This window comes from Corapipo altera, unplaced genomic scaffold, assembly GCF_003945725.1.
Source record: "Corapipo altera isolate COAL_440 unplaced genomic scaffold, ASM394572v1 161, whole genome shotgun sequence".
In the NCBI taxonomy this organism is placed as follows: Eukaryota; Metazoa; Chordata; class Aves; order Passeriformes; family Pipridae; genus Corapipo; species Corapipo altera.
The window spans coordinates 1,131,381-1,155,426 of NW_020884979.1; the positions used below are offsets into that span (position 1 = coordinate 1,131,381).

A 24,046-nucleotide genomic window follows, 5' to 3' on the forward strand; every position below is an offset into this window, starting at 1 on the left:
AAAAAGTTCTAATATATAGCAGGAGGCAAACATTTTGAAAGATGCCTTTGGAACTGTGAGGCTGACCTCTACATTTAAAAAAAAAAAAAAGGGTTGGTTTGAGTTTGTTTTTTTTTTTCCCCTTGAAAATCATTTGCCTGAAGCAGGTGCTAAATAGCAACTCTGTAGTAGGTTGTTCTGGTAGAAATTGTTCAGTGGGGAACATGGGAGAGAACTGAATGCATCACTGCACTGTTTTCAGGAGGGTTTGTGGTGGGATTGCCCAGGTGAGTGGTGTGACAGGGCAGCTCACACGGTGCTGTGCCGTGGAGAGGAGCTGAGTCCCAGACACACAGACAAGGAGAGCAGCTCTCACCTGTGCCTTTGCCAAATGTTGCTTCAAAATGCATCACTTGTGGGGGCTGAATTCACTGTAAGAGCAAAGCTGTTTGTGCCTGGTTTAGAAAACAGCTAGAAGCAGATTTTCACTCTTTGGAATGCTTCCTTCTGTCACTGGGCAGTCAGAGCTCCCTTAGAGCAGTACTCCGAGTGTTCTTTCTCAAGAATGCAGTCACTGAAGTCAGGGCTGTTGCAATACAGAGATATTTCTTGAAAAGTCCTAGGAAGGTCATGTTGAAGTGTAAGTCATTGCCAGTGTTTGCTGTCCTGCTGTGCACTGCCTGTTACTGTCACATCTCCCTGGTTGTCCCCCCAGTGCGTGGCTGTCGGGGTACGAGAGCCCCGTGGTGTCCCGGATCAACACGAGGATACAGGACCTCACCGGGCTGGATGTGTCCACAGCAGAGGAGCTGCAGGTAATTCTGAGGACGGGTCTGGTGCTGGATGTCAGTCATCACTTCATTTTGGGTGGCTCAGGTGGCACAAAAGCTCCTTTGTTTACAGGGGGGCAAGAAACAAAGGTGTGTTTGTAGAGCAGCTCTTCAGTGGGAAATGGCTTTTGGTGCTGGAGGGGAACAACCAAACCTGAGCTTCACTGCTGCAGGGTCCAAAAACTTTGCTGCTGGGATGGGAGTTCAGCTTGACTGGTACTTAATGAGGACCAACAGTGTGTCTGGTGTCCCTGGCATGTGGGAAACACTGGCTGTAGGTGCAAATGGTAATTCAGAAGTGCTCTGGTACATTTGCTTGAGGCCTTTGAAGGAGCAGCTGCTTTACTGACTGTGAGCACAGTGTGAGTACCTGGACAGCAGGACACCCAGACAGGGGCTGGAAGCTGCTGTGCCCCTGTCAAGACTCCTGGGGATAAAATGCCCCAGGATCTGGTTGAAGTTCAAGGCTTTTTTTTTTTATAATCAACTGGCAAGCAGGAGAGGGGATCCTCTTTATTGACATGAAGTAGTTTAAATGTGAACGATGTCAAAGCGAGAACAGAGGCTGAAAAGCTGCCATAGAGGAAAAATCCTTTTCTGCCCTGGGAAGTACCAGATTCTCACCTGGAGCTGCATCTTGCAGTGCCAGTCTTGGATGTGCTGCTGCTCCTGGAGGTGACAGAGGCTTGTCACTCCCTGGGGCTTGGTGTTTGCCACTGACCCGTTGAGAAGCTGTGGATGACAGTCACAGTCTTGCTGGATAAAACTGCTTTACTAGAGCTTGTGCTTCTCCTCTCACTGTAGGTAGCCAACTACGGAGTAGGGGGCCAGTATGAGCCTCACTTTGATTTTGGAAGGGTAAGTCCTGTTCTGTCTTCACCTCCTTCTTCTTCACAAGGGCTGTTGTTGTTTCTCTTTTGCAGGTGGCAAATTATGGAGTGGGAGGACAGTATGAGCCCCACTTTGACTTTGCACGGGCAAGTACAGAGCGGGAGGAGAGCAGTGACCCGGGGCAGCCTTGGCCTCTGGGCCAGCCCAGCCTCTTCTTCCCTGGCTGGCACACTCTGTAGCTCTGCCCAATCCCTGGCAGGGCAGGGAGCCCTGGGGATCACCAGCTGTGCCAATCGGCAGGGTTACCACTCCTCAGGGCATTCCTACTGCTTTAGGAACGGGGCCCTTTGCCTCTTTCTTTTCCTCTTTCCTTCCTTCTTTCTTTCTCTCTTTCCTTCCTTCTTTCTTTCTCTCCTTCCTTCTTTCTTTCTCTCTTTCCTTCCTTCTTTTTTTTTTCCTCTCTTTTTTTCTTTCCCTCTTTCTTTCCCTTTTTTCTTTTGCCAGACCTGCCCCGAGCAGTGATAGTATTGCTGTGTGAGAACCTTTGATTCCATGGAGATGCTCAGCAGTAGTTGGTGACCCTGTGCTGTCTTTGGTGCTCCTCACAGGCACCATCCCCTTCTGGTTTAGAGTTGCCTGCTGACAGCTCCTTCTCCCTTTCCTTCCCTTTCCTGAAATTTCCTTTCCTTTCCTGAAATTTCCCTTCCCTTTCCTTTCCTGAAATTTCCTTTTTCCTTTCCTTTCTCCTTTCCTTTCCTTTCTCCTTTCCTTTCCTTTTTCCTTCCTTTCTCCTCTCCTTTTTCCTTTTTCCTTTTCTTCCCTTCTCTTTCCCACTTGTATTTACCTGATTCCAAAGTGAGGGGTTGATCGTTTCTTCTGCCCAAGCCCAAAGTCTCAGCCACTCCCTGTCATTGGCTCCTCTCAGCAGCACAAAGGAAGTGCTGATGGACTCTGCTTCCTTTTGTTCACAGAAAGATGAGCCAGATGCTTTTAAGGAATTGGGAACAGGCAACAGAATTGCTACTTGGTTGTTTTATGTAAGTCACACCTCGTGTCCCTCCCCATTCTGTGCCACTGAAGGATTTCATTCTCCTTTCTGTTCATTTGGGTTTTTGCTGCAGTCACTTCCCACTCAAGCAGCCCCAAACTCTGGGGTCCTGTTGTCTTCCTCCCCAGACCGTGTGGTCCTTCCGTGTGCTGGAAGGAGGATTTTGCTCCCTACAATTCCTTGCCTGGCTGTTCATTCCTGTATCTCCATCAGTATTACCAGCCTGTGAACTGCAGTGGAGGGGACAAGGCTGGGGTTCCACTGGGACCACAGCGGGAGGGTTTCAGACTCTTTCAGGGAGGTGTAAATTAACTTCTTCAATAACCCGACTCTGCTTTACTGAAACCTGAGAGCCCCCGAGGCTGCCTGAGCTCACCTGTGTTTCCCACCTGTGCAGATGAGTGACGTGTCAGCAGGGGGAGCCACGGTCTTTCCTGAAGTCGGAGCCAGCGTTTGGCCCAGAAAGGTGAGCAGGGATTTCTCCGATGGAACTGCCCCTCTACACATCCTCAAAGTACAGCACAGGCATGAAAGAAGCTTTAAATGAACCTTTAAAAGAAGGGAAATCCCAGCCCTGTTCATGGCAGCACAGAGGTGCTCATGGTTCAGGTGATTCCAAGGGCCCCCACGTTCCCTGTGTTACATTTGGAACTTGGCTGCTTCTAATGCACGGACTGCAAAACATTACAGTGCTTCGAAACACATCCTGAAAACATTCACATCTCTTAAGTTGCTTTAGTCTTGAGGCATCTGTAGGGAATTCTCCTTGGAATGTCATGTTCCTGTTAGGTTTTTCCCTCAGCAGGGTCTCAGATAAGGTCTACCTTGCTCCTTCTTAGTAAATAAGGTCCTGCTCCTTCTTAGTAAATAATCTTGCTTTCTAAAACTGGTCAGGACTTCACTGACACTGCCCTGAGGTTTAAAAAATAATTAAGAGCCAAGTATTACACGGACACAAAATAAGTCAAAGGAGACTCATTCCTAAGGAAGCAAATGTTAGACTGTGGAAAAAGGCCTCCAGCGTAAAAGAATCCGAAGTACAAATGCACTTACCTTTGCTTTATCCTTAAGTGAGTTGGTGTTTAAGTGTGTGTTGTGCAGAGCAGAATGCTGAGGGTGTCCCCTGCCATTCCCAGGGAACAGCTGTGTTCTGGTACAATCTGTTCCCGAGTGGAGAAGGCGATTACAGCACCCGGCACGCGGCCTGCCCGGTACTAGTGGGGAATAAATGGGGTGAGTACCTGCCTGGGAACCCAGCCTGGGCCTGGGGGGGAGCCTTGCCTGGCTTTTCTTTTTCCTCTGGACTTCATGGTGGGATAAAAAGCATCCAGAAATGCAGTTCTTTATAAAGAAGTCTATTTAATTTACTTTATCTACTTCATCTCTATGCATTACAGATATTCTATATAGCAGCATATTTTATTATATGTATAAAATACCTGTACGACTGTATCTCTTTTAAGAGTCTTCTGTAGTTTTGCAGGGAAGTTTTTTTCCTTCTTGTATTTATTAGACCAACTTCACATTTGTGCATAGCAGGGGGTTGGAAGGAGATGATTTTAATGTCCCTTCCGACCCAAACCCTGTGATTCCACAACTAAAACACTTTAAGAAACTAAGGTAATGCTGTGCTTAACCAACAGCACATTTACCTTCAGCAGGTGCTCCCCACATGCAGTGATCCCATCCCTTTGTGTCTTTGCAGTATCCAACAAATGGCTCCACGAGCGGGGGCAGGAATTCCGAAGGCCGTGCACGTTATCGGAGCTGGAATGATGCAGAGCCGTCAGTCCCTGGAAAATGCACATCTCCAACAGTTTACAACTGACTAACACTCCACTCCAGGTTCAGTGTCCCCCAGCTGTGGACAGGACAAACGTGCTTTTAGTTCCCTCCCAGTACCCCCCGAGGTTTTATGAACAGAAAATATTGAGGTTTACGAGTGTTAACGGGAAAAAAAAAAGGACAAAATACAGATGAGGGCCACAACTAACTGTGGTGTTGTGTGTGGTGTTCCTGTCACCATCATCCCTCTGAGCAGTGTGGGAAAACAGGGGTGATGTCATGGGAGGGCTCCCCTCTAAGGAACTCTGAGTTAAACCCATTCCTATTCCTCAATTCCCAGACATTCAGCCCCTTGTTTTCCCAGAGTGCCTGACCACTGCTGTTGAGAACTGCAGGCATCCTTTGTGTTTCTCTGGAAAACAGGTTATTACCACGTTTTAACCTGTTTTCCCACTTGCACAAAAGCCCCACAGTTTTAAATTGTCTTCCTTCTTGGCCCCTGTGGGGAATTTGGCTCCTGATCTTTACACCATGAACCAGCAGTTCCACAGGCATGGCCAGGATGCTTCCCCAGTGTTGTGCCTGTGGCAGAGCAGCCTGACAACACCCACAGCCCACCTTTCCCCACCTCTGGAATGTTTGTCCACGTGAACAAATGCTGCTTTTGTTCTGTCCCAGCAGCCAGCTCTTCCATCTGCTCCTCGGGCAGGGGGGTGGGCATGTTCCCACCTTCATTAATCAAAAGAGTCGTGCCTTAGGACGCTGGAATTTCAAATTGGTGAAGAGACTTCAGGTGCTGAGGTGACACAGAGTCCTCACAGAATGCTCTCCACCCTCGTCCTCCTCACAGCTCTCGAGGTTTCCTGAGAAACTGTCACCCTATTTATTTATAGTCCTGACCCTTCTTTAGATGCAGGCTCACTGTCATGAACCCTGTCCCTTCCACAGCAGGATTTTTATAGCAAAATAACCAACTACTCCACTAGCATGAGGGCAAAAATCAAAGGGAGCTGCACCTGACTCTGCCTAAACAGTCCAATTTTCTGGATGATTACGGTTTTACTGATTAGGGGTGAAGCCTGAAGTCTTTGCCAAGGAAAAAATTCCAATTTTGGTTAATTGGGTTTTCTGCCTCAATAAAGTCTTGAAAATTGAGCCGAAACGTAGACAAAACCAGTTGTTAACGTGCTAGAAATACCTCTGGAATACTGGGAATGCAGTTTAAGGTACTATAGTTGGAGGATCAGAAGACACTTCAAGGTCTTTGCTGGAAAATACATTGTTAAATTCCTGCTGAGCCTGGTAGCAGTGGGGCCCACAGAACTGCTCCTCCTTAGCCCTGCCCCTCCCTGCACTGTGCCTGTGCTTTTGGCAGAGGGGAAGCAAAGTCCATCCAGCACCTCAGGACACAAACACAGAGTCTCACATCTGTACTGCTCCTTTATTCCAGGCAGCTGCTCCCCAAGAGCAGTAGCTGATCTAAAGGAATTCACCCCGGAGCTGGGTGAGCAGAGGGGATCTTGGAGCACTACATTGTAATAATTAAAAAAACCCCAACATAATATTTCCGCCTGAGTTTTCTCCCTTTTTTGTCCATCTCCATTCCTACCCATGGTCTTCTTTTTTTCTCTTTCCCATCTTTTTTAGTTTCATAAGCTCCATGGCTGCAGGTAACTCCTGCCACTTCCCTGCAAGTAAAAAAAGGATGCATAAAAAAAAGGTATCCATAAATGCCTGCAGGGAGCCAATCCCACACAGTGAACAAGCACAAAAGGAAATCCCTGTGCTGCCACCATGAACAGAGGTGGAAAACAGCATTTGGGTTTGCTATTCCCATCTCCCTTCAACCAACACCCAAGGATGAACCACAAGCTGGAGCTGGGGAATTTTGCCCAACAGCTCCTTCCCTCACCTCAATACCAGCGAGTACTTCCAGTGATAAACAGCATTTTAAGGAAGGTCTCTCAGAGGCATTGCCTGGGGAGTGAAAATGGTTTAGTGAATGACTTTTTAAAGCAGTGAACTACTCCAAGAAAATTCTTCAGGAAAGAAAAATGATTTGTCTTTTGACACTGGAAAATTTCACTTGACTGAAAAAAAAAAAGTCCCCTAAAACTAAACCTCCAGTCTGGTGAGGCACATCAGGAACGTCCCAGATTATGACAAAAGGTCATTTGATATTTTTCAACTGCAGACAATCCCCATTTCTACTCCCCCCACTGCAGCAGTATCCATGCATCCAGTGCTGACTGTAAGGGATTCCACTGGTGCTGCTGCTTTCTGCCTTACCCCCATCATTTCTCAAAGGGCTTTTGGATCCCGAGCGTGGCTCCTGTGTGAATCTAGTTTTGTATTAAAGATGATTGAAAACTTTGGCTCACAGTGACTGACAACTGAGAAACTGCCTTACTGTTACTTTTTTTTTGTAATAAAATTTTTAATGTAAAAAAAAAAAAAGAGAAAAAAAAGAGAACGGGCTTCAAATAAAAGCCACTGCCATCAGCAGTGAGAAATCCTCCACATCCAGCTCTCCTGTATGTGGCTGCTGTAAATCTCATCACACAGGGGTTAATCACTGTCTGTGGAAGATGGAGCTCATCTTCCTCCCTTCACCGCCTCGGGGGGCAGGTGCAGGAGATGCTCCTGTCACAAATTCCTGTTAAATGTTACACTTTGGGCACTGAAGGACTGCAAAAGGGGAGGGCAGATAGTGCTGGGCCCAAAGCACCTTGTGCCTAAAAATTTAGGGCAAGGAGGTCTGGGGGAGGAGTGTGGCCCAGCCTTTGTCTCCCCAGGGCAGTGGTTGGTGGCAGAAGCTGCTGTGGGGTTCAGTAACACGAGATCTGGGGCTGGAACACCACAGGCACAGCAGAGGGGCAGCTGCTCAGAGAGCCTTTCCCAAGGGTGACAAATGTGTTTCCTGAAGCCCGAGGTCAAACAACCACTTTTACTCTGGATAGTTCTAGGGGGGGAAGAAAGCACCAGAGACTCCAACAGCACCACAGGAAGACCAAGCACTCACGTGTAGGAAGGTCAGGCTGACATCTTCCTTATCTAAACCCTCGGTGGTTTATAGACCACAGCCATTCCTGGGCTTCACCCTCGAGAGCAGTGGAGCTCCTGCTTAATTCGTGGCCATCAGGAACCTGCAAAAAGCACAGCAAGGGCTGGTCAGAAGCCTTTGATCCTCCTGCCTGTGGAACAGAGCCTTGTGCTGCTGATGGAGCACTTGGCTCAGAGGCAGGGAACTGCCCACGGACACAGCTGATGTGCTGGTGGATTTGGCAGCCACAGGATAGGAAATGAGTCTGAAGTGTACCATCGTTGGTTTATTTTGGAAAGGGGGCTGGATTCCATGCCCAGCCACTCCATGCTGCTGCCCTGCTCAGCAAGGCAGGCCCTGGCCCCTCCCCTGGAGGAAGGGAAGGGCGGTGGATCAGCCCTGGGACACCCTGACCAGTGCTCAGGTGCCGTGGCTTCCCCCCATTCCACCTGGGGCTCTTCTGGCACAGCTGCACCCAGAGCATGTCCACGGGGACCACAACCACAGGAGGAACCCCCACAGGGTAAGGACTGAGCAGCTGCAGCTGAAAAGGCAGGACAGGGTCAGGGATAGGGAAAAGGGCCTGTGAATGTCACAGGGCAGGGATGAAATGAAGGGAAGGGTCTGACAGTATCACACAATCCCAGAATGGTTTGGGATGGAAGGGACCTTAAAGAGCATCTCATCCCACCCCCTGCCATGGGCAGGGACACCTTCCACTAGCCCAGGTTGCTCCAAGCCCCGTCCAACCTGGCCTTGGACACTCCCAGGGATCCAGGGGCAGCCACAGCTTCTCTGGGCAACCTGTGCCAGGGCCTCACCATCCTCCCAGCCAAGAATTCCTTCCCAATATCTAAACCTGCTCTCTGTCAATTTAAAACCATTCCTCCTTGTCCTGTCACTCCATCCCTTGTCCAAAGTCCCTCTGCAGCTCTCTTGGAGCCCCTTTAGGCACTCGAAGGGGCTCTAAGGTCTCCATAGAACTTTCTCTTTTCCAGGCTGAACAATCCCAATTCTTTCATCCTTTCCTCATAGGAAAGGTGCTCCATCCCTCTAATAACCTTGGTGCCTCCTCTGGACTGGCTCCAGCAGCTCCATGTCCTTGCTGTGCTGTTCCCCAGGGCTGGAGGCAGCTCTGCAGGGGGGTCTCACCTGAGGGGCAGAATCACCTCCTATGGATGGGGGAAGGCAGCACAGGGCTGAAGGGATCTGTCCAGGGACTCCTGGAGAGACTGGACCTGCTCACACACTTGAGCACAGCCCCCATGAGGGAGGGGATCTTCACCCACCCACCCATCTTCCTCCAGCTGCTGGACTCTGACCGACTCAGCCTCGGGTATTTCGTCATCGAGCTGCACTTCTCTGTTCCCATAATCAGTGACTCATCTGGCTCCCAACCCAGCCTTTGGAGCAGCCACGGATCACCCACTAACCTGAACCACAAGCTGACTCTTCCCCATGCTAAACACCGACCAGCAACCCCTGGAGCCATCCAAAGCCCACGGAAGAAGAGCTCAGTGCCTCAATCCCACATCCCCAGCAGGACACCAAGGGAAGGATCCCGGCATAGCACAGGCCTATGGCAGCGTGCTCTGAGAAGGGAATGCACTGAGGAGCTGGAGCAGCTCCAGCTGCTCCCAGTGTGAAGCCAAGAGAGATTTTCCAGCTCCATATGGGATGGGCTTCACTCCCCTAAGCGCGGGGGACGCAGGCGCACGCGCCCAGCGCTGGGACGGGTGTAGTCACCTCTCCCCCTGGGTACAGTCACCTCTCCCTCCTGCTGCAGGGGCTGCCAGCAGCCTGACAGTGTCCCTGGGAATGTGTGACTCACCACGGCCCGGGGCTGCTCTAAATTTAAGCATTACGGAGGCAGAAATGAATGCACCGAGTCAGGAGCATGTACCCCGGGGTCAGGACAAGGTTCAGAACCCAGCTGTCAGAGTTCAGGATCGTGGCAAACAGCATCTAAATCTTCAGAGAGAGCAAAACCGGCTCAGGGAGGGGGCACTTACAACTGCAGTGGGTCCAAGCAAGGCCAGGTACCTGCTGTGCACACCCATGTCGGGGAGTTCCTCACTGCTGTCTGTGGCTGCTCAGCAGCTCCCCGAGGGAACTGTGGGTCACTTTTACTCAGTCCTACATTTTTCCTGGTCTTCAGATCTTAAAGTCTGGGTGCAACCGAGCTATTTGCAGCTGGACTGGAAACGTCTCAGGAGACTGGTGTGGGGAGGGGAGGAAGGAAGCAGGAGGGAGGGAGGAAGGAGAGTGGCTCATCCCCAGGGCAGGGCACAGGGGGTGCCACGTTTTGGAAAAGCAGTTAAACTGCTTTTTATTCGCAAACCGTTGCTCCAGGACAAGTGACAAACGGGCAGGAAAGTTTCTGACTCCTCTTTTCCCGGGCTCTGCACTTTGCCAGCTCCTCCCTCCCCACCCTATTCAGCTTTCCCAACTAATTCCAATTGATTTTGCAAACAGCCTGGGCTCCAGAGCCACCCCCTCCAGGCTGCATGTCCTGCTCATGACACAATTCCCTGTGGTTTGCATCCTCTGCAGTCCTGCTGGCATTTTTTTTCCTCTCTTTTTGCCTTCAGCAGCACATGGATCAGGCACCAGGGACCAAGGGATGACAAAAAAAAGCTGCATTGTGGAATTGCCTCCAGAGCAACCCTAAAAGGCTCCATATTAAAAACATGGCACCAAGCACAGACACCCAGGGGCTCTACACATTTCCAAGCCATTCCTAAACAGCTGGTTTGCTTTTTAATTCCTGCCAGGTTGTTGGTAAGGGCTGGGAGCCCTGGGACTGCAAACTGGAGTGTCAGGCAGGGCAGGGATTGAGCAGAGACACCAATGGCTCCACTCACTGAAAGACACAGCACAGGACTGCTAAGCCCGATTTTCCCTGCACTGGGGCTCCCTGGCACCAAATTCCAGGGACCATTTCCACCCACCCACAGCTGACAGATCAGTCCCCAGCATGGTCTGAACAGCAGGACAAGCCTGAGCTCTCCAGTGCTCCTGCAGGGAAATCCTCACTTCACCATCCTTTGCTTTGTGCCAGGGGTGACACAGGTGTCACAAAAGGCTCACTTAGAGGCAGGGGCTGGCTGGTTCCCAGGATCCAGGGAACAGACTCTCTGGGAGCAACCTGGCACCTCTAGCTCAACCCAAAACATCACCCTAATTTCTCACCAGACATTACAGTGCTCCCCCTCCTTGTCTGCAGCTTGGACACTGCCAACCCCCCTTCCCTTTGGATCTCCTGCACTCCTCACATGTTCCCCCAGCCAGTAACTGAGCCCAGGCAGTGCTGGGCCTCAGAACAGATGGAACAAGAAGGCAGCAGCTGCCTCTGGCTCCACACCATTTCACAGGAATGGGACCAATCACCTTGTCTGCTCCTCTTCCCCACTTCTCCGACTTACCTGCCTGGGAAACCAAGGCTTGGCTGTGGTCCTTCCTCCTTTATCCCAAGTCTGGAGCACATCACACATGGCCATATCCAGAAAGACACAGGCACTACCACGGGGCTCTGGCCATTCAGAAACAGCAACACAGTGAGGCTGAATATCCTGCAATACAATAAAATGCCAGAATTGGTGTTTGTGTTTGCCATATATTTGAAAGACCTGCTGCCCAGCTCCCCCTGAGGAGCAGTGCTGTGCTGGGACACATCCCAAAAGTTTTCTGAGAGCAGACAGAGGCTTCCCTTGCTGCTTTCCTTCCCCTATTCTTTATCAGTGGTTTGCCTTGTCTTTCTGCTGCTCATGTTCATTTGATTGTTTCCTTTTTAAGGAGTAATTTCCTTGAACTGTCCACCAGCTGTGCAGGGCCCTGGGTCCTGGCAGGGCAGTCCCACCCCAGAGCCAGGACCTGCAGCTCCCCTACAAGCCCCTTTCCTGGCTCAGGTTTTGGTGCCAGCCCTTCCTCACTCTGGGTCAGCAGTGCTGCATGTTTAATTTGGCAATGCTGGCATTCCATAGAAGCTGTAACATCAGCCTTCAGGAGCCACATCAAAGGCAAATACTCATCTACAACACTGATACTGGAAGTGGAGGTGATGCCAAGGAATTGCTCCAATGCAGTGTTTGTAACCCCAAACCATTCTAAGTTGCTGGATCAACCCCTCCAGGGCTCTGTGGTCCCACAGGGTTTGCTGGGAGCAGCTAAGCTGGGTCTCATCCCACCCCATCCCGTGCCCAGGAGGCACTGGGAAAAGGCAAAGGGTGCTCCTCAGTGTGCTGATCTGCTGCTCGGGCAGCAGAAATTTTGGACAGAGATACTCATCTCCCAACGGGCTGGGGAGGGAGTGGGGTGGCCTTATGGGGCAGGTGGAGGGTCCTGGGCAGACAGACCCCGCTCAGCCCCCTAGGGAGGGGTCCGTCTTGGGGAGCTGGAGCCCCGGTGCCAGAGGGGCTGAGCCTGTTCCAGCGGGATTGTGCAAACTCACACCTCTGTGAGGTGAACTTGGGCCCAAATCCCGGCGCTGCACTTTGCTCTCCGACTGCAGTGACCTCATGCCGGCTCCCTGGCAGTGTCTAAAGTCCAGGGAGGGGGTGCTTACCTGCCTCCCACCCAGGGCAGCTCGATCCCACTGCTCCCTGCTCCCGAGGCTCCGGGGCTGCACTGCAGCATGAGGCTGCTGCTCCGGGCAGCGCTGCTGTGCCTCTGCCTGGGGCCGGGGCAGTGCTCCGAGGGGGCAGCACGGGAGAGCACCGGCCACCAGGACCCACAGGCAGAGTCATCCTACTCCGACTGGGGCATCGACACCATCCGGGACGGCTTCGAAACGGTCAACAGCTACTTCGACTCCTTCCTGGAGCTGCTCGGGGGGAAGAACGGCGTCTGTCAGTACAGATGTCGGTACGGTGAGTGCCCTCGCTGCTGCTGCCTCCCCTCTCCTTCCCTGACCACAGCCAGCTCTGCTCTCCGTGACCTGCCCCTGCTGTGCTCGGCACAGTCACACCTTCTCTGCCATGCCCGCACAGGGACACGGAGCCCTCCTCCTCCCCTGTGCCCAGGGACAGCCCGAGCTCACACAGGGACACCGAGCCCTCCTCTCCTCCCCTGTGCCCAGGGACAGCCCGAGCTCAGAGCCCCCGGGCACGGCGGCAGGAGGAGAGGACTCAGGTTTTGCAGGGTACACGGGGTACCTGGGCTGCCCAGCTGCAGAGGGGCAGGGTGGGCAGAGAGGCCTCAGAGGGCAGGCTGAGCCCGCGGCCCCAACCTCAGCAACTCCAGGAGTGCCCTTATTCAGCAGCTGTGAGCCGGCTGACACCGCGGGCTGGAGGAGGGGAAAGAACAGGGAGGAGACCGGGGGAACCTTTAGTACCCGCGGTGGAATGAGGCAGCTCTCGCTTGCCTTGGACTTTAGAGCGATTTACCAAAAAGGAGGAATTTGGTCTGTGCCGGGGGGAGGATGAAGGGGGTCTCAGGGAGGGCAGGGCAGGGCAGGGGGTGTGCAGAGCTGCAGGTCTGCGGGGTGACAGACACGGGCAGCACCAGCCATCAGCAGGGGACCCGCTGAAACAACCTGCTTGGGAGCAAGCAAGGAGCCTTCCTACAGGCTGTATCCTCTCCTCAGCCTCCTGCAACTGTCCCCACAGCAAATCTTGTCCTCTGTCACCTCAGCCTGCCCATCCACAACAGCCTGGTAGCCCCTTTCCCCCAGCTTCATCCCACACCCCTAGTGACTGCCCAGCAAGGTACTTGTGAGCACAGAGGGATTTCAACCCCCCTCTTTCCCTGATCATCGGTTTTCACAAAAACACTCCATGCTTTGGGGAGATCCCACTGACTCCCTTTCAGTCTGGATGCATCCCATGGACCTCCTGCCCCTCCCAGCCAGGGTGCTGGGAGAAATAGCTATTGCAGGGATGACCTGAGCCCGCTGTCAGGGGCAGAGGGGGCATGCTTAGCCAAAATGGGGCCACAGGGAGGTTAAAATCAGTCTGAAAGTTGTTGGGTTTCTTGTTCTGTTTCTGAATACCGTGTATATGTATCTGCCCTCCCACTCCTGCCAGCTCTGCTTCCCAGGTCCCATACTAACAGCAAACAGGGGGCAGCAGGCCAGGCAACTCCCCTCCATGGAATGGAAGGAGTCAGGCACCTCAGCCCCACAGTGGCCCTGGTCCCTCAGCCCAGGGCCCCCCAGCCCCCCCAGACCCCACAGCACGAGGCCACATGCCCATGGGGCAGCCTGTCCCCGTGTCACAGTGTGGCAGTGACAACCTCCTAAAGGTCCACACCGTGCTCCAGATTCAGAGCAGAAAGGGGCTTGCCCTTCTTAATGCAAAGGCTGAACCCCCTGGGTGGGGAATAACGTGGCTGGGGCTGCAGGGGGCCTGAGGCAATGCTGGTGTTCAGAGCTGCTTTCAGGGAGTCTCAGGACTCACCAAATCCTGGAGAAGTCATTGCTTTTGGACACACCCTGAGGCTCTCCCTGCCTCTGTCCCTGTGAAGAGCATCTCCAGAGGGCAGCACAAAGCCTTGTCCGCCACCCGAGAGCATCCTGTGTTTCACTGGAGCAGCATTTTACCTAGAAAGGAAAAGGAACAAGCACATCGTTATCCCAGCTCTCATCCTCTGCTGAACAACTCATTAATCACTGGCTGAAGGAGGAAACTATTGAAACACTGCCCATGTGCCTCCAAGGGTCTTGCTGGACCCTTCCAGGACCGTTTGTCCGTGCCAGTCTCTAGCACAGACACTGCAAACCGTGAGTGCAGAAGGTGCCAGGATGATCCCAAACCAGTGAGATCCAACCTGTGCCCAGAAGAACAAACACAAACCATCTTTATGCTGAATCAGGGCCCGAATGCTTTGCTTCCCCAGGCACAAAGCAAAAAATTATGCCTTCTGCTTTCTTTCATTTCAGCCAAGAAATACCAATAATAGCTTATTTTGCCCCAGTAAAGGTCAGGACTCACCTCTGATTGCCACATCCATCTTCAGCTGAGCACATAGCACTTGGCTCTAAGACTCTCCTGATTTTTCAGCAGCTAGTGAGGTCTGAAAACAAACAACTTGATGGATTATTCCCTTAAATCAGGACATTAGGGTTACACTGTCATTCACTGGCAAACAGCTGCTCCTGCTTACAAAGTCCCCCTGGGCATCTCAGGGGAAACAAAGAGTCTGAGCTGGGATTAAAGCCCTTGTAGCTTCCTTCAGCTCAAGGAAGCCCAGCGTTTGGCCCTGAAGGCCTTAAGATGAGGAGGCACCTCCAGGCTGTGGGAAAAGAGCCTTCAAATTCAGGCTCTCCAGCACTGCACTAAAAGGCTGTGGCAAGCAGGGGAACCTCTGCTCAAAGCCTGCCTGGGGCTCAGAAAAAACAATGGACCACCCAAAACTGCCAGGAGCCCCGAGACCATCTATTCAGGCAGAAACAAACTCACCTCCCCCTGCCAGGGTCCCAGCACTGCAGTGTGTGAGACCTCCTGCATGGCCAGCAGCTGCTCCAGCCAGCTGGCTGCTCTCCAGCCTCTGGGGACAGCTACAACAGTCTGGAGACCTTAAAATGCAGCAGGGAGACTCAGCTTCAGTTCCAAGGCTCTGCCAACAAGGCAGTGCCCTGCAATATATTTTCTTGACTGCAAGGATGGACAAGCAATAAGTGGTAACAGGAGCAGGGAGTTGATGCTCGTGGAGAGTCAGGAACGCCTGGTATTTCTGATCTGCTTTTGTTTTCCTGTTAACTAGAAAACAAGGCGTGGGAGAGAGGTTAACAGTGGTGTAAGAGTTCACAAAGAGGCACTTTACAAATTATTAACTTCTATTTTCAGAGAAGAGGGGCAGGTTTCCTACAGGGGCTCATCTCGGAGGCAGTTCGGTGTTTTGTTGATCACCACAACCCTCACGTGAGGGTTTATTCCTCAGGACAACTTTTTAAGGCATTCTAACAGCTGTGACTTCAGCTTAGTGGAAGGTCTGCTCTGGGAACAGAGTTATCTGCGCCTTGGAACTAGATAATGGAGCTTGGAACTCTCCATATCCCCAAACAGTCTCACCCCTGCTGTGACTTACCTTATCCCATTAATTGGCAATGTGCTGCAGGAACATAACTTAATATTACAAGCAAGTCATTCCAATTTGACTCCATCCTGCAAAACCCACTGTAGATTTTGAACTTTGCCTCCTATCCCAGCTCAGGAACATTTGAATTCTGAGTCCCAATTCTCATCCCCTTCCAAAAGAACAACAAGGCTCATTTGGAAAGGGAAAATTGACTGTTGGCACCTCACAGCTGGACAGGATTTCAGTTTCTTCATTTGTTGCAAATCTGTTATTTAAACTAAACCTCCCTGACAATTTTTAACTGAGCAGGTGCTGGGAACACTCCTACATAAGACCTTTCAAGGCATTTGGCTGTGAGGTCTTCTCAAGAGCACAGTAGATTTATGGCTATATTAACCACTGGCATTTTAGGTACCTCAACACAAAAAAGGGGAAGGAGTCTTCAATAATTATCGGTGCTGACAAGGAGAAAGCAGTGGAAATTGAGTTTAGAAGAACCCAACCCTGTCTGAAGGGCTGAACTAGATCCATTTAATGTCTATATAAATTCTCTAGCAGTGCTCAGGGAAGTAGAAACTTAACCTTTGATGTGACAGACTTACAGAAGACTCAGCTCACATGTCTTTGTTGGAACATTCACACAGCTAACAATGTCTTCCCAGAGCAGTGACAGGACCCAGGGAACAGCTGGAGCTGTGTCAGGGAGGGTTAGGCTGGATATTAGAACAAGGTTCTTCCCCCAGAGGGTGGTTGGCACTGACCAGGCTCCCCAGGGCAGTGGGCACAGCCCCAAGGCTGCCAGAGCTCCAGGGTTGGATTGTTGGGGTGTCCTGGGCAGCACCAGGAGTTGGACTCAGTGACCCTTGTGGGTCCTTTCCAACTGAGGATACTCTGTGACAAATGTCTTGTTTTAACACCTCACTGCACTGGAGATCCCCCTTTATAAACCCAGCTGGGACTGAAACAAGCACTGAACACACACTGAGGGAGAGCACAGAGACATCCAGCTCCCTGAGGGGCATCTCCACAACTTCTCCAGGGGAGAATCCTCTCCCACCCTTAAACACACTCCTTGTGCAGCAGGACCAAGGCACACAAGCAGCCTGGAGATGTGTTCTCCCCAAACAGGGGGTGTTGGCTTAGATGGAGATGGAGGTGAGGTGGGGATAACAGAAAGAGGATGACACAGGGCAGGGAATAGCCACATCTCCTTTCCACACAGATGGTTCCCACTCCAGTCCTGAGCACCCACCACTCACACCCAGAGTGCTCTGTCAGCCATACCCAGAACTCCAGCATGGCTGGGACACAGGAGGGCTGCACACCTTCAAAAATCAGAATAAAATTATTAAAATGCTGCTGAAGCTACTAATTGTTTGCTGGACTCTTTCTGCATTAGGTAAATAATTACTCATAGAGGGAATTCTTGCTCCTTTATGCATATTAAGAAGCAGAGTGAGGGAGGTGCAGGGATTAAAGGAATAGAAACTATTTGCAAAACGTGGCAGTGCATCACCATCTGCAGAAAATGGACCAAGAAGACCTGCTCAGAGCCAGATCAGACATGCAAGGTCTAACACAATTTTGTGGAGCCCCATAGCACACCAACACCAAGAAAGAACTGAGGGTGGACAGAAACCCCTTGCTAAGCTAGTGGTGTAACTAGTAGCTTCTTGCAGGAGTTAAAACCCCACCTGGGTGATCCCAGCTGTGCAGAGCTCTCAGGAGGCACATTCCTGGACCGGAATGAAGTGTTTGGGGATGCAGACCAAAGGGGAGCTGTCTGCCACTCCTTGCTTTTTGGTGCTACCTCTTGGGAAGACAGGCTTTCCTAACCCTTGTCCTTTCTTTCCCAGGGAAGGCTCCAATGCCACGACCTCACTACAAGCCCCAGGAACCCAACGGCTGTAGCTCCAATTTTCTGGGGCTCAAGGTACCCGAAAGTGTATGTACTGAAATGGGGCAGCTCCCTAATCACAAAACCAGCCAATAATTCTGAGAAGAGAGAAGGGAACATGCTCAGTGCTGGGAAGCTCGGTGACAGTGTGCACACAGCAATACCTGAGTGCATCCTCCACCCCTGGCCCTTCACCCCTCCCAGGCTTTTTGCCTCTGCCAAGCACTGAATTAAACACACAGGCTTTGATGCTGCACCTGCCTGTTATTTTAAAGGCAATTAACAAAATCATATTGCAGTCGCTGGGAAAAGCACTCCCAGGAGGCTCTCAGAGCAGGAATTCCCCTTTAGCTCATGCAGCCCATGAAGTCTGCAGCAATTAGGCAGATTCCTGCTCTGAAAGCCCCTCTCTCTGCAGCCCATTTTCCATCTTAGGTTTAGTCCCTTAAACTCTATTTCATTGCAAACCTTGTGGGTATGTCTGTGGTAGCTCCTCCTGACATGGGCAATCACGGGCACGATGAAGGAACAATTCATCTCCTAAATATTACATGAGGAAGGCCAAAAAGAGGAATAATTTATAACAAGCTAATGAGTCCAATCTCTCCAGAAGACAGGCCTTCTGCCCCCTCACTCCCATGGTTATTAGCTAAGCTTGCTGTTTACTCCAGGAGAGCAGAACTCCCCTGACCACGCCGTGTTTGTCCTTGGCCTCCTCACAAGTGCATCTCTGAGAAATAAGTCATTAGAAACACCTATGGCAGATTTATTAGGCCAAAATGCAGGACTTGTTACATTTTGGGAAAAGGAGGAAAAAGAGGCTTTTGCCACTGCTGGCAAGGACATGGAGCTCTCTGATGAGCTCGGACAAATAAAACCCAGCAAATGGTTGTGGAGGGGCTGTTTCCCCCCTCTCTACCAGAGGTTTATTCTCTGTGACAGAGGGGAGAAGGGGATGGGATCTACCCTGCACTGAATCTGCACCACTGTCACCACTTTCTTGAGATGGTGAGGGAGCATCACACGTTCCCTCCTTCTGCCCCAGCTATCCGGGGAAATTTCTGGAGAAGGGACCAGCTGGGCTCTGCAGCACCTCGCCCCGTCACAGCTGTGTGAGCCTGAGGCCAGGACACAGCCCAGGGACACTTCTTTTCTCTTTCCCCAGCTAGATTTGGGCATCCCTGCCATGACCAAGTGCTGTAACCAGCTGGACATTTGCTATGACACCTGCGGGGCCAACAAGTACCGCTGTGACGCCAAGTTCCGCTGGTGCCTCCACTCCATCTGCTCCGACCTCAAGCGCAGCCTCGGCTTCGTCTCCAAGGTCCAAGGTGGGCTCCCCGGCTGGCATTCCCTGGGGAGGGAACCAGCAGTGGCAGGGAGGGGAGGGTGAGGGTAAAGAGCCCTTTTTCCTTGCCAAAAGAAGCAAAAATCGGCAGTAGGGAGCAGCACTTCTGCCCTGCACTTGTCACTGGTGGGTCAGGGATGGGTGAGAACACAGAGATCTGCCCCCTCTGCCACACACTTCTGTCCTGAGACTGGAGACCTACAGGGATTCTGGCATTTGGAAAACATTACAATATAGAAAGGAAAAAAATAAAAACAAAAACCTAACAAGAAAACCCTGGAAGCAATTCCTTCAAAGGTTGGATGCCCTCCCAGAGAGTTCAAACATGGGATACCAAAAACCTTCCAGAGCCACTAAAGCCACACACTAAACCTGTCCTGTATGTGGCCAAGGGCCAACAAACTGGGAGAGCCAAGGACAGGACTCTCCGGGATGTGGTTCCCAGATAAGAGATGCTGATGGCAGCAGAGACACACCACAGTGTGGGTGGTGGCTGAGCCATTGCTGAGCCATCCAGGGCAGATCTGGATTGCCCACAAGTGCTAATGAAAGCTCTAGTGACGTGTCAGCAGTTCAAGTGCCACCCTGGTTTTGCCTAAATTTTAAAAGGCTCATTCTGCAAGTCTGAGAAAAGCTTTTTGGTAAGGGCTGTGTTTGGTAATCTCTGCTGATGCCCTGCTGTGAGGTGTCCTTAAATGTGCATTTGTTTTCTGAAGGTACAGCCTGATTAGGACACATGGGAGGTCTGTAACACCAGTACTAGTGCAGATGGTTCCCCACTGTGTCACTTATCTGGGATCCTCTCCACTGACTCACCAGGAGCCCAGGGAAAGCACGCAGGGGAAGAGCAGCTGCACTCCCTTTGTGTGGGCACAAACATCCCAGCTGCAGCAAGTGCCAGTTTGCCAAAGCCTTGGTTTTACACTGACTCATCACAGCCTCTTCAACTCCTAAAGGAGCAGGAGCTCCGAGGTGCTCGGAGAAGCTGAGATGGGAGAAAACAGTCCCAAAGGCAAGGCTTTCCCAAATTTATTATGCATACAACAATCAATGTTATGCCAGTGAGTAAACCCTAAAGTCCTAATAATAACCAATTATTTACTGACAAGCAGTTTCAGGGTTGCTTTTTTGGGATGAGGAGGGGCTAGCAGTCAGGCACTCAGTTGTTCCAACTGCAGGAGGATTTTTCCTTCTGGCATCATAACTCTCCAAAAGCACAACAAGGTTGGTTAATAGTGGCTATAGGCTAAACTGAGGGGAGAGGGAGCCAGGAAAGGCAGCAGTGTGGAGGTCTATTGGGAAATATGCTTGGTAAACAGCGCTGTTTGCAGAGCCCCAGGTGATCCATCACCCTGTAAAGCCTGAGAGGCAAGAAAGAAGGGGGTGAGAGGGGAGAGAACAGGGAGGAGCCCCCAGTCCTGCAGAAGGAACCTCAGGGTCTGTAAGGATGCAGTTCCCAGGGGGAGGATGAGAGCCCCCCAAGGGGCAAACCCCAAAGCCCAGGGAGCTCAGTGGGGTGCCGCCACTCACCTGCCTGGCCCTGTCCTTGTCCCCAGCCTGCGAGTCGGTGGCAGACACCGTGTTCAACGCCGTGTGGACGCTGGGCTGCCGGCCCTTCATGAACAGCCAGAGGAGCGCCTGCATCTGCAGCGAGGAGGAGCGGGACGAGCTGTGAGCAGGAGCGGCCGCTGCCGAGGGTCCCCTCTCCACACAGTGACTCCTGTCACCCCTGGGCCACGCCACTCACACCAACACAGCCCGTGGGCACGGCGGGGACAGCCTGGGAACACGGGGCAGCCGTGCCTGCTGTCCACCACAGCAGCAGCTCAACAGCCCTGCTGTCCCTTTCCAAGGCCAGCAGCCTGGGAGATCCGATGCCAGTCTTCTCCGTGGACTGACCAGGGGAGGCAAGCAGGATGCAGTGCTGGTTATAAAAAAGGGGCTTTACCTTGAACACCCATCTGTTAGCTCCTCCCGCCCTGGAACTCTCTAATTTGCCGTGCAAGGCATTAGGTTTCTGCAACCCCTGTGAAATTCCCGGTCCATGGACACGCCATTTACATTTTTCCACCACTGATAAAAGACTACAGAAGGGTAATTTGCTTTCAGTACATTGCTCACACCCATTCCATCCCATCATTGACATTTTCCATCCCATCATTGCACACCCTGACAACCCTGCATATTTAAATATTTGGTGGATCCTAAAACAATCTAAAACATCTGGAGATTTGGTCAACATGAGAAGGACCTGAGGTGTTTGTGATAAAGGCATAATTCATATCTGGGACCAAAGGCCATCAACTTCTCAGATGTGAAATCCCAGCCCTCTCCCCCCAAGTCTCAGGAGACAAAGCTGCTTTTCTTTGGCAGTGTCATCCACATCTATTTAATTATTTTCCTCCTATACCATTTAACAAAGCTTTTCCCTTCAGATCCCTTTTGACACAAAATGGCTGGGTATCCACTCCCATCTTTGGCACGAGGGAAACAGGAAGCTCACAGTGGCCTTGGATGAGATATTCCAAATTCTGGAGGCTTATCTGTCAGATGACAGGGCTGACGTGCTACCTCTGTGGGGCTGCTATCAGCAGCCTCAGACACCGCTCCTTCTAAAACGTGGTTAATGCTCCCATCTGTTATGGGGAGCTTTTATTGCATGCAAAATTAGAATTTAAAGTGGTATATGGCATTTCATCTCCACACAGCATTGGCAGACAGCTTTCAGCTGGGTTTCTCGTTGGAAGGAAGTTGTTACTGGGCGCTCGTGCCGTGCCACGTAAATATTTCAGCAGCTTCTGCAAACATATTTATGGTTATGTTCTTCCATCTGCCACGGAGAAGTTAAGGCTGCAGAAGGGTGATTTAACCAGAGTGGAAAGAGTCTGTCTTAGTTATTTTTCTTCCAGTTTGGGTTTAAATGTGTGCACGGAGCTATAAATTAATTAAGCTCCGTATTTCTGTTCTCACCGGTCGCCTTTGCTTCCCAGAGAACAGCAATGAGATGTTCAACTGGCCCCAAACAGGCTGAGACAACAAGAGCCCACTGGTACCCAGACCAGGAAAATGGCAGTGACTGCATGGGGTGTTTTCCATTATGGAGGACCTTAATTTACACTGCTCAGAGGCAATGACATCCTTTCCCAGCTGGGCTAATGCCACTGGAGAGGAACATTGCTGTGTGTGTCTGTCTGGACAGACAGCCTTGATTATCCATCTAAGAAACACATGCTTTTGCCCAGGGATGGGAAGGAAACGTCCCTCATTCCAGACACTTCCCCAACTTCGCATTTTGTTGGTGAAATGGTGCCTGTTGCCTGTTTAAATGTGAACATACTCTTATGATTAAATGACAAAGAAATTAAAGCGTCTACATTGTCTACACTCAACAGCCAACTGGCTGGCAAATGTCTTCAAATATTTTACAGTTCAAAGGATATCAGAGTAAAGGCAAGCAACTGCTGGCAGGTGGTGACATACACTGGAGAAATCAAAGGGTTCTGAACAGAACCTCTCTGTGCAGACACTGATGCGTCGGAGACACCACTAACAGAAATCATAATTTCTTCATGTTTCAGACCACCATTCACCCCCAAACCCTAGAGCCTGCTGCATGCAGGCCAGCTGCTGAATAAGTGCCTTTTCCCCTCTGGTAATTTGCAAAACCCCACGAGCAGCTCTACAAGGAAATTTTTGAACCTCCAAGCGGAGGCAGCGACTTGAGAAAACCATCAGATAATCCCATGCAGGAGAAAACCAGTGCATGAACTCCAGTAAAACTGCATTAAAACCAAAAATTGCTTCCCCTCCACACTGCTATCCAGTGGTGTACGGCCCTGGGAGCAGCTGATCACAGGATTCTCCAGGTCAATGCACAAACCTTGGGTCACCTTCACTCCCACTCTGCTCTCGACAGGAAGATGACACTGTGCTCACCCCATGGCTTCTCGTGGACTTCGTGTCTTGGCAGGATTATTTTTCACCTCCTGCTGACTTCAAGCCATTCAGCCAATGGGCCCTCCACAGACAGCAATCTCTGTTTCCACTGGGGGCATAAAAACAGGGACTAGGACCTCAGGTAAATAGGTGTTTATACCTGGATATTCCAAGCCATAGATACCTTGGGTACCCCAATCTGGATTTCTTAGCTAAAGAGCTGCAGAGCAGAAAAGCTGCTTCACATGAACTTGCCAGGAAGAGCTAAATAACGTGCACAATAACTGAAATAAGCCAGGAAAGAAACCTCTCCCTCCATCACTCCCCCACATCCCTTTCACATGAACAAACACCACCAGTTCCCTCTCCAGAAGGCCCCAGATCATTAGGTTAATTTCCCAGCACTTGTTTTATCAAAACAAGTACATATAGCAAGGGCTGCCTGAACAAAGAAGTGACAGGAAGAAACTACCCGTGTGGTCCTAATGCAGATGTGAATCAGCAGAACAGCAATCCTAGGAGGAGGCTTTTTCCTCTCTTTTTCTTTCACATATGGCTAGATAACACAGGAACAGTGTCTTTCCACTTATACCTACTTATCATCACAGAAATGATGATTTACTCTAACATACACACATATTCCCAGATTGGAAAAGCAGCCATGAAGCCATTTAGAAAAGTCATGAAACTCTCAGCCCATTAAATGCCCATTCCTCACTGGAATCTCACTTGCCAGAACAAATAAATCTGTGAAATGGAATATTGCTGAGGTAATTTGTGACTCCCTTCTAAATGATCCCTTCAAACAGGCTCCCCATCCATTTGAAAGCAGCAACAAATCTTTTTTGCAGTAATTTGGCTGCCTTCAACCAAAGCAGAACACAGGTAATGAAGGATAGGGGCCTTCCAGCAGACCTCCAGACACGCAGGATGGAGCTGCACATGGAGAAGCCTCTTGCAGAAAACCTCAGGAACGCACTGCAGTGCCACAGATAGTGTTGGAGACGGATCCTTCCTCTCTCATCCTCGTTCCTGCCTCTCCCTTGTCCTTCACTGCTCACTGGGCCTCCTTCCTTTCACCCCACATCCCCAATCCTTCACCTCACAGCGCTCCCGCTCCTGAATGAAGCCCAGAGGAGACTGAGCTGATCATCCGTTATGTTTTCTTTGGAAGGAGCTTGACAGCCCCAAGAGATTCCTGACAACCACCAGTCCTTGTGTCTCCAGCCACAGTCACTTGAACAAGGCTGCCTGGTGTCTCCTGTCACCAGGGGACAGCCCTGTCCTGAGAACTGCCCACATTACAAGTGATAGCTGTAAATAATTACTGTGC

General features: G+C 51.0%; 2 protein-coding genes and 2 long non-coding RNA genes across 10 annotated transcripts in view; 2 read left to right on the forward strand and 2 right to left on the reverse strand.

The window, feature by feature from the left end:
* Positions 1 to 6,926, forward strand: part of P4HA1 (prolyl 4-hydroxylase subunit alpha 1) — a 31,289-nt gene extending 24,363 nt beyond the window's left edge. For 2 of the 5 annotated variants that reach the window (XM_027665627.1, XM_027665628.1), the window contains 6 exons: positions 695 to 794; positions 1,614 to 1,667; positions 2,612 to 2,677; positions 3,086 to 3,154; positions 3,825 to 3,921; positions 4,394 to 4,681. In XM_027665627.1, coding sequence (XP_027521428.1) covers positions 695 to 794; positions 1,614 to 1,667; positions 2,612 to 2,677; positions 3,086 to 3,154; positions 3,825 to 3,921; positions 4,394 to 4,464 — 457 coding nt within the window. In that variant the 3' untranslated portion in view covers positions 4,465 to 4,681. Of the gene's footprint in view, positions 1 to 694; positions 795 to 1,613; positions 1,668 to 1,732; positions 1,787 to 2,611; positions 2,678 to 3,085; positions 3,155 to 3,824; positions 3,922 to 4,393 lie in introns of all 5 variants that reach the window. The other 3 variants (XM_027665631.1, XM_027665629.1, XM_027665630.1) reach the window with 2 other exon arrangements.
* Positions 6,049 to 15,213, reverse strand: LOC113957825. 2 transcript variants are annotated; one of them, XR_003531301.1, is made up of 6 exons: positions 14,914 to 15,213; positions 14,446 to 14,527; positions 13,912 to 14,054; positions 10,942 to 11,088; positions 7,496 to 7,619; positions 6,049 to 6,161 (listed from the first exon to the last, which is right to left on the reverse strand). It is a non-coding gene; the product is annotated as an uncharacterized LOC113957825 (long non-coding RNA). The 2 variants fall into 2 exon arrangements; XR_003531302.1 differs by lacking the exons at positions 13,912 to 14,054; positions 14,446 to 14,527; positions 14,914 to 15,213 and adding an exon at positions 12,081 to 12,184.
* Positions 12,096 to 22,161, forward strand: PLA2G12B (phospholipase A2 group XIIB). 2 transcript variants are annotated; one of them, XM_027665643.1, is made up of 4 exons: positions 12,096 to 12,384; positions 17,389 to 17,477; positions 18,595 to 18,760; positions 20,334 to 22,161. In XM_027665643.1, exons 1-4 carry the CDS (start codon positions 12,150 to 12,152, stop codon positions 20,450 to 20,452), a joined length of 609 nt encoding a protein of 202 aa, XP_027521444.1. In that variant the 5' UTR covers positions 12,096 to 12,149; the 3' UTR covers positions 20,453 to 22,161. The 2 variants fall into 2 exon arrangements, with proteins under 2 accessions (XP_027521444.1, XP_027521445.1); XM_027665644.1 differs by having other exon boundaries at positions 17,389 to 17,465.
* Positions 16,908 to 20,416, reverse strand: LOC113957828. Its single transcript, XR_003531305.1, has 3 exons — positions 20,308 to 20,416; positions 18,676 to 18,783; positions 16,908 to 17,051 (listed from the first exon to the last, which is right to left on the reverse strand). It is a non-coding gene; the product is annotated as an uncharacterized LOC113957828 (long non-coding RNA).
* Positions 22,162 to 24,046: the final 1,885 nt, after the last annotated feature.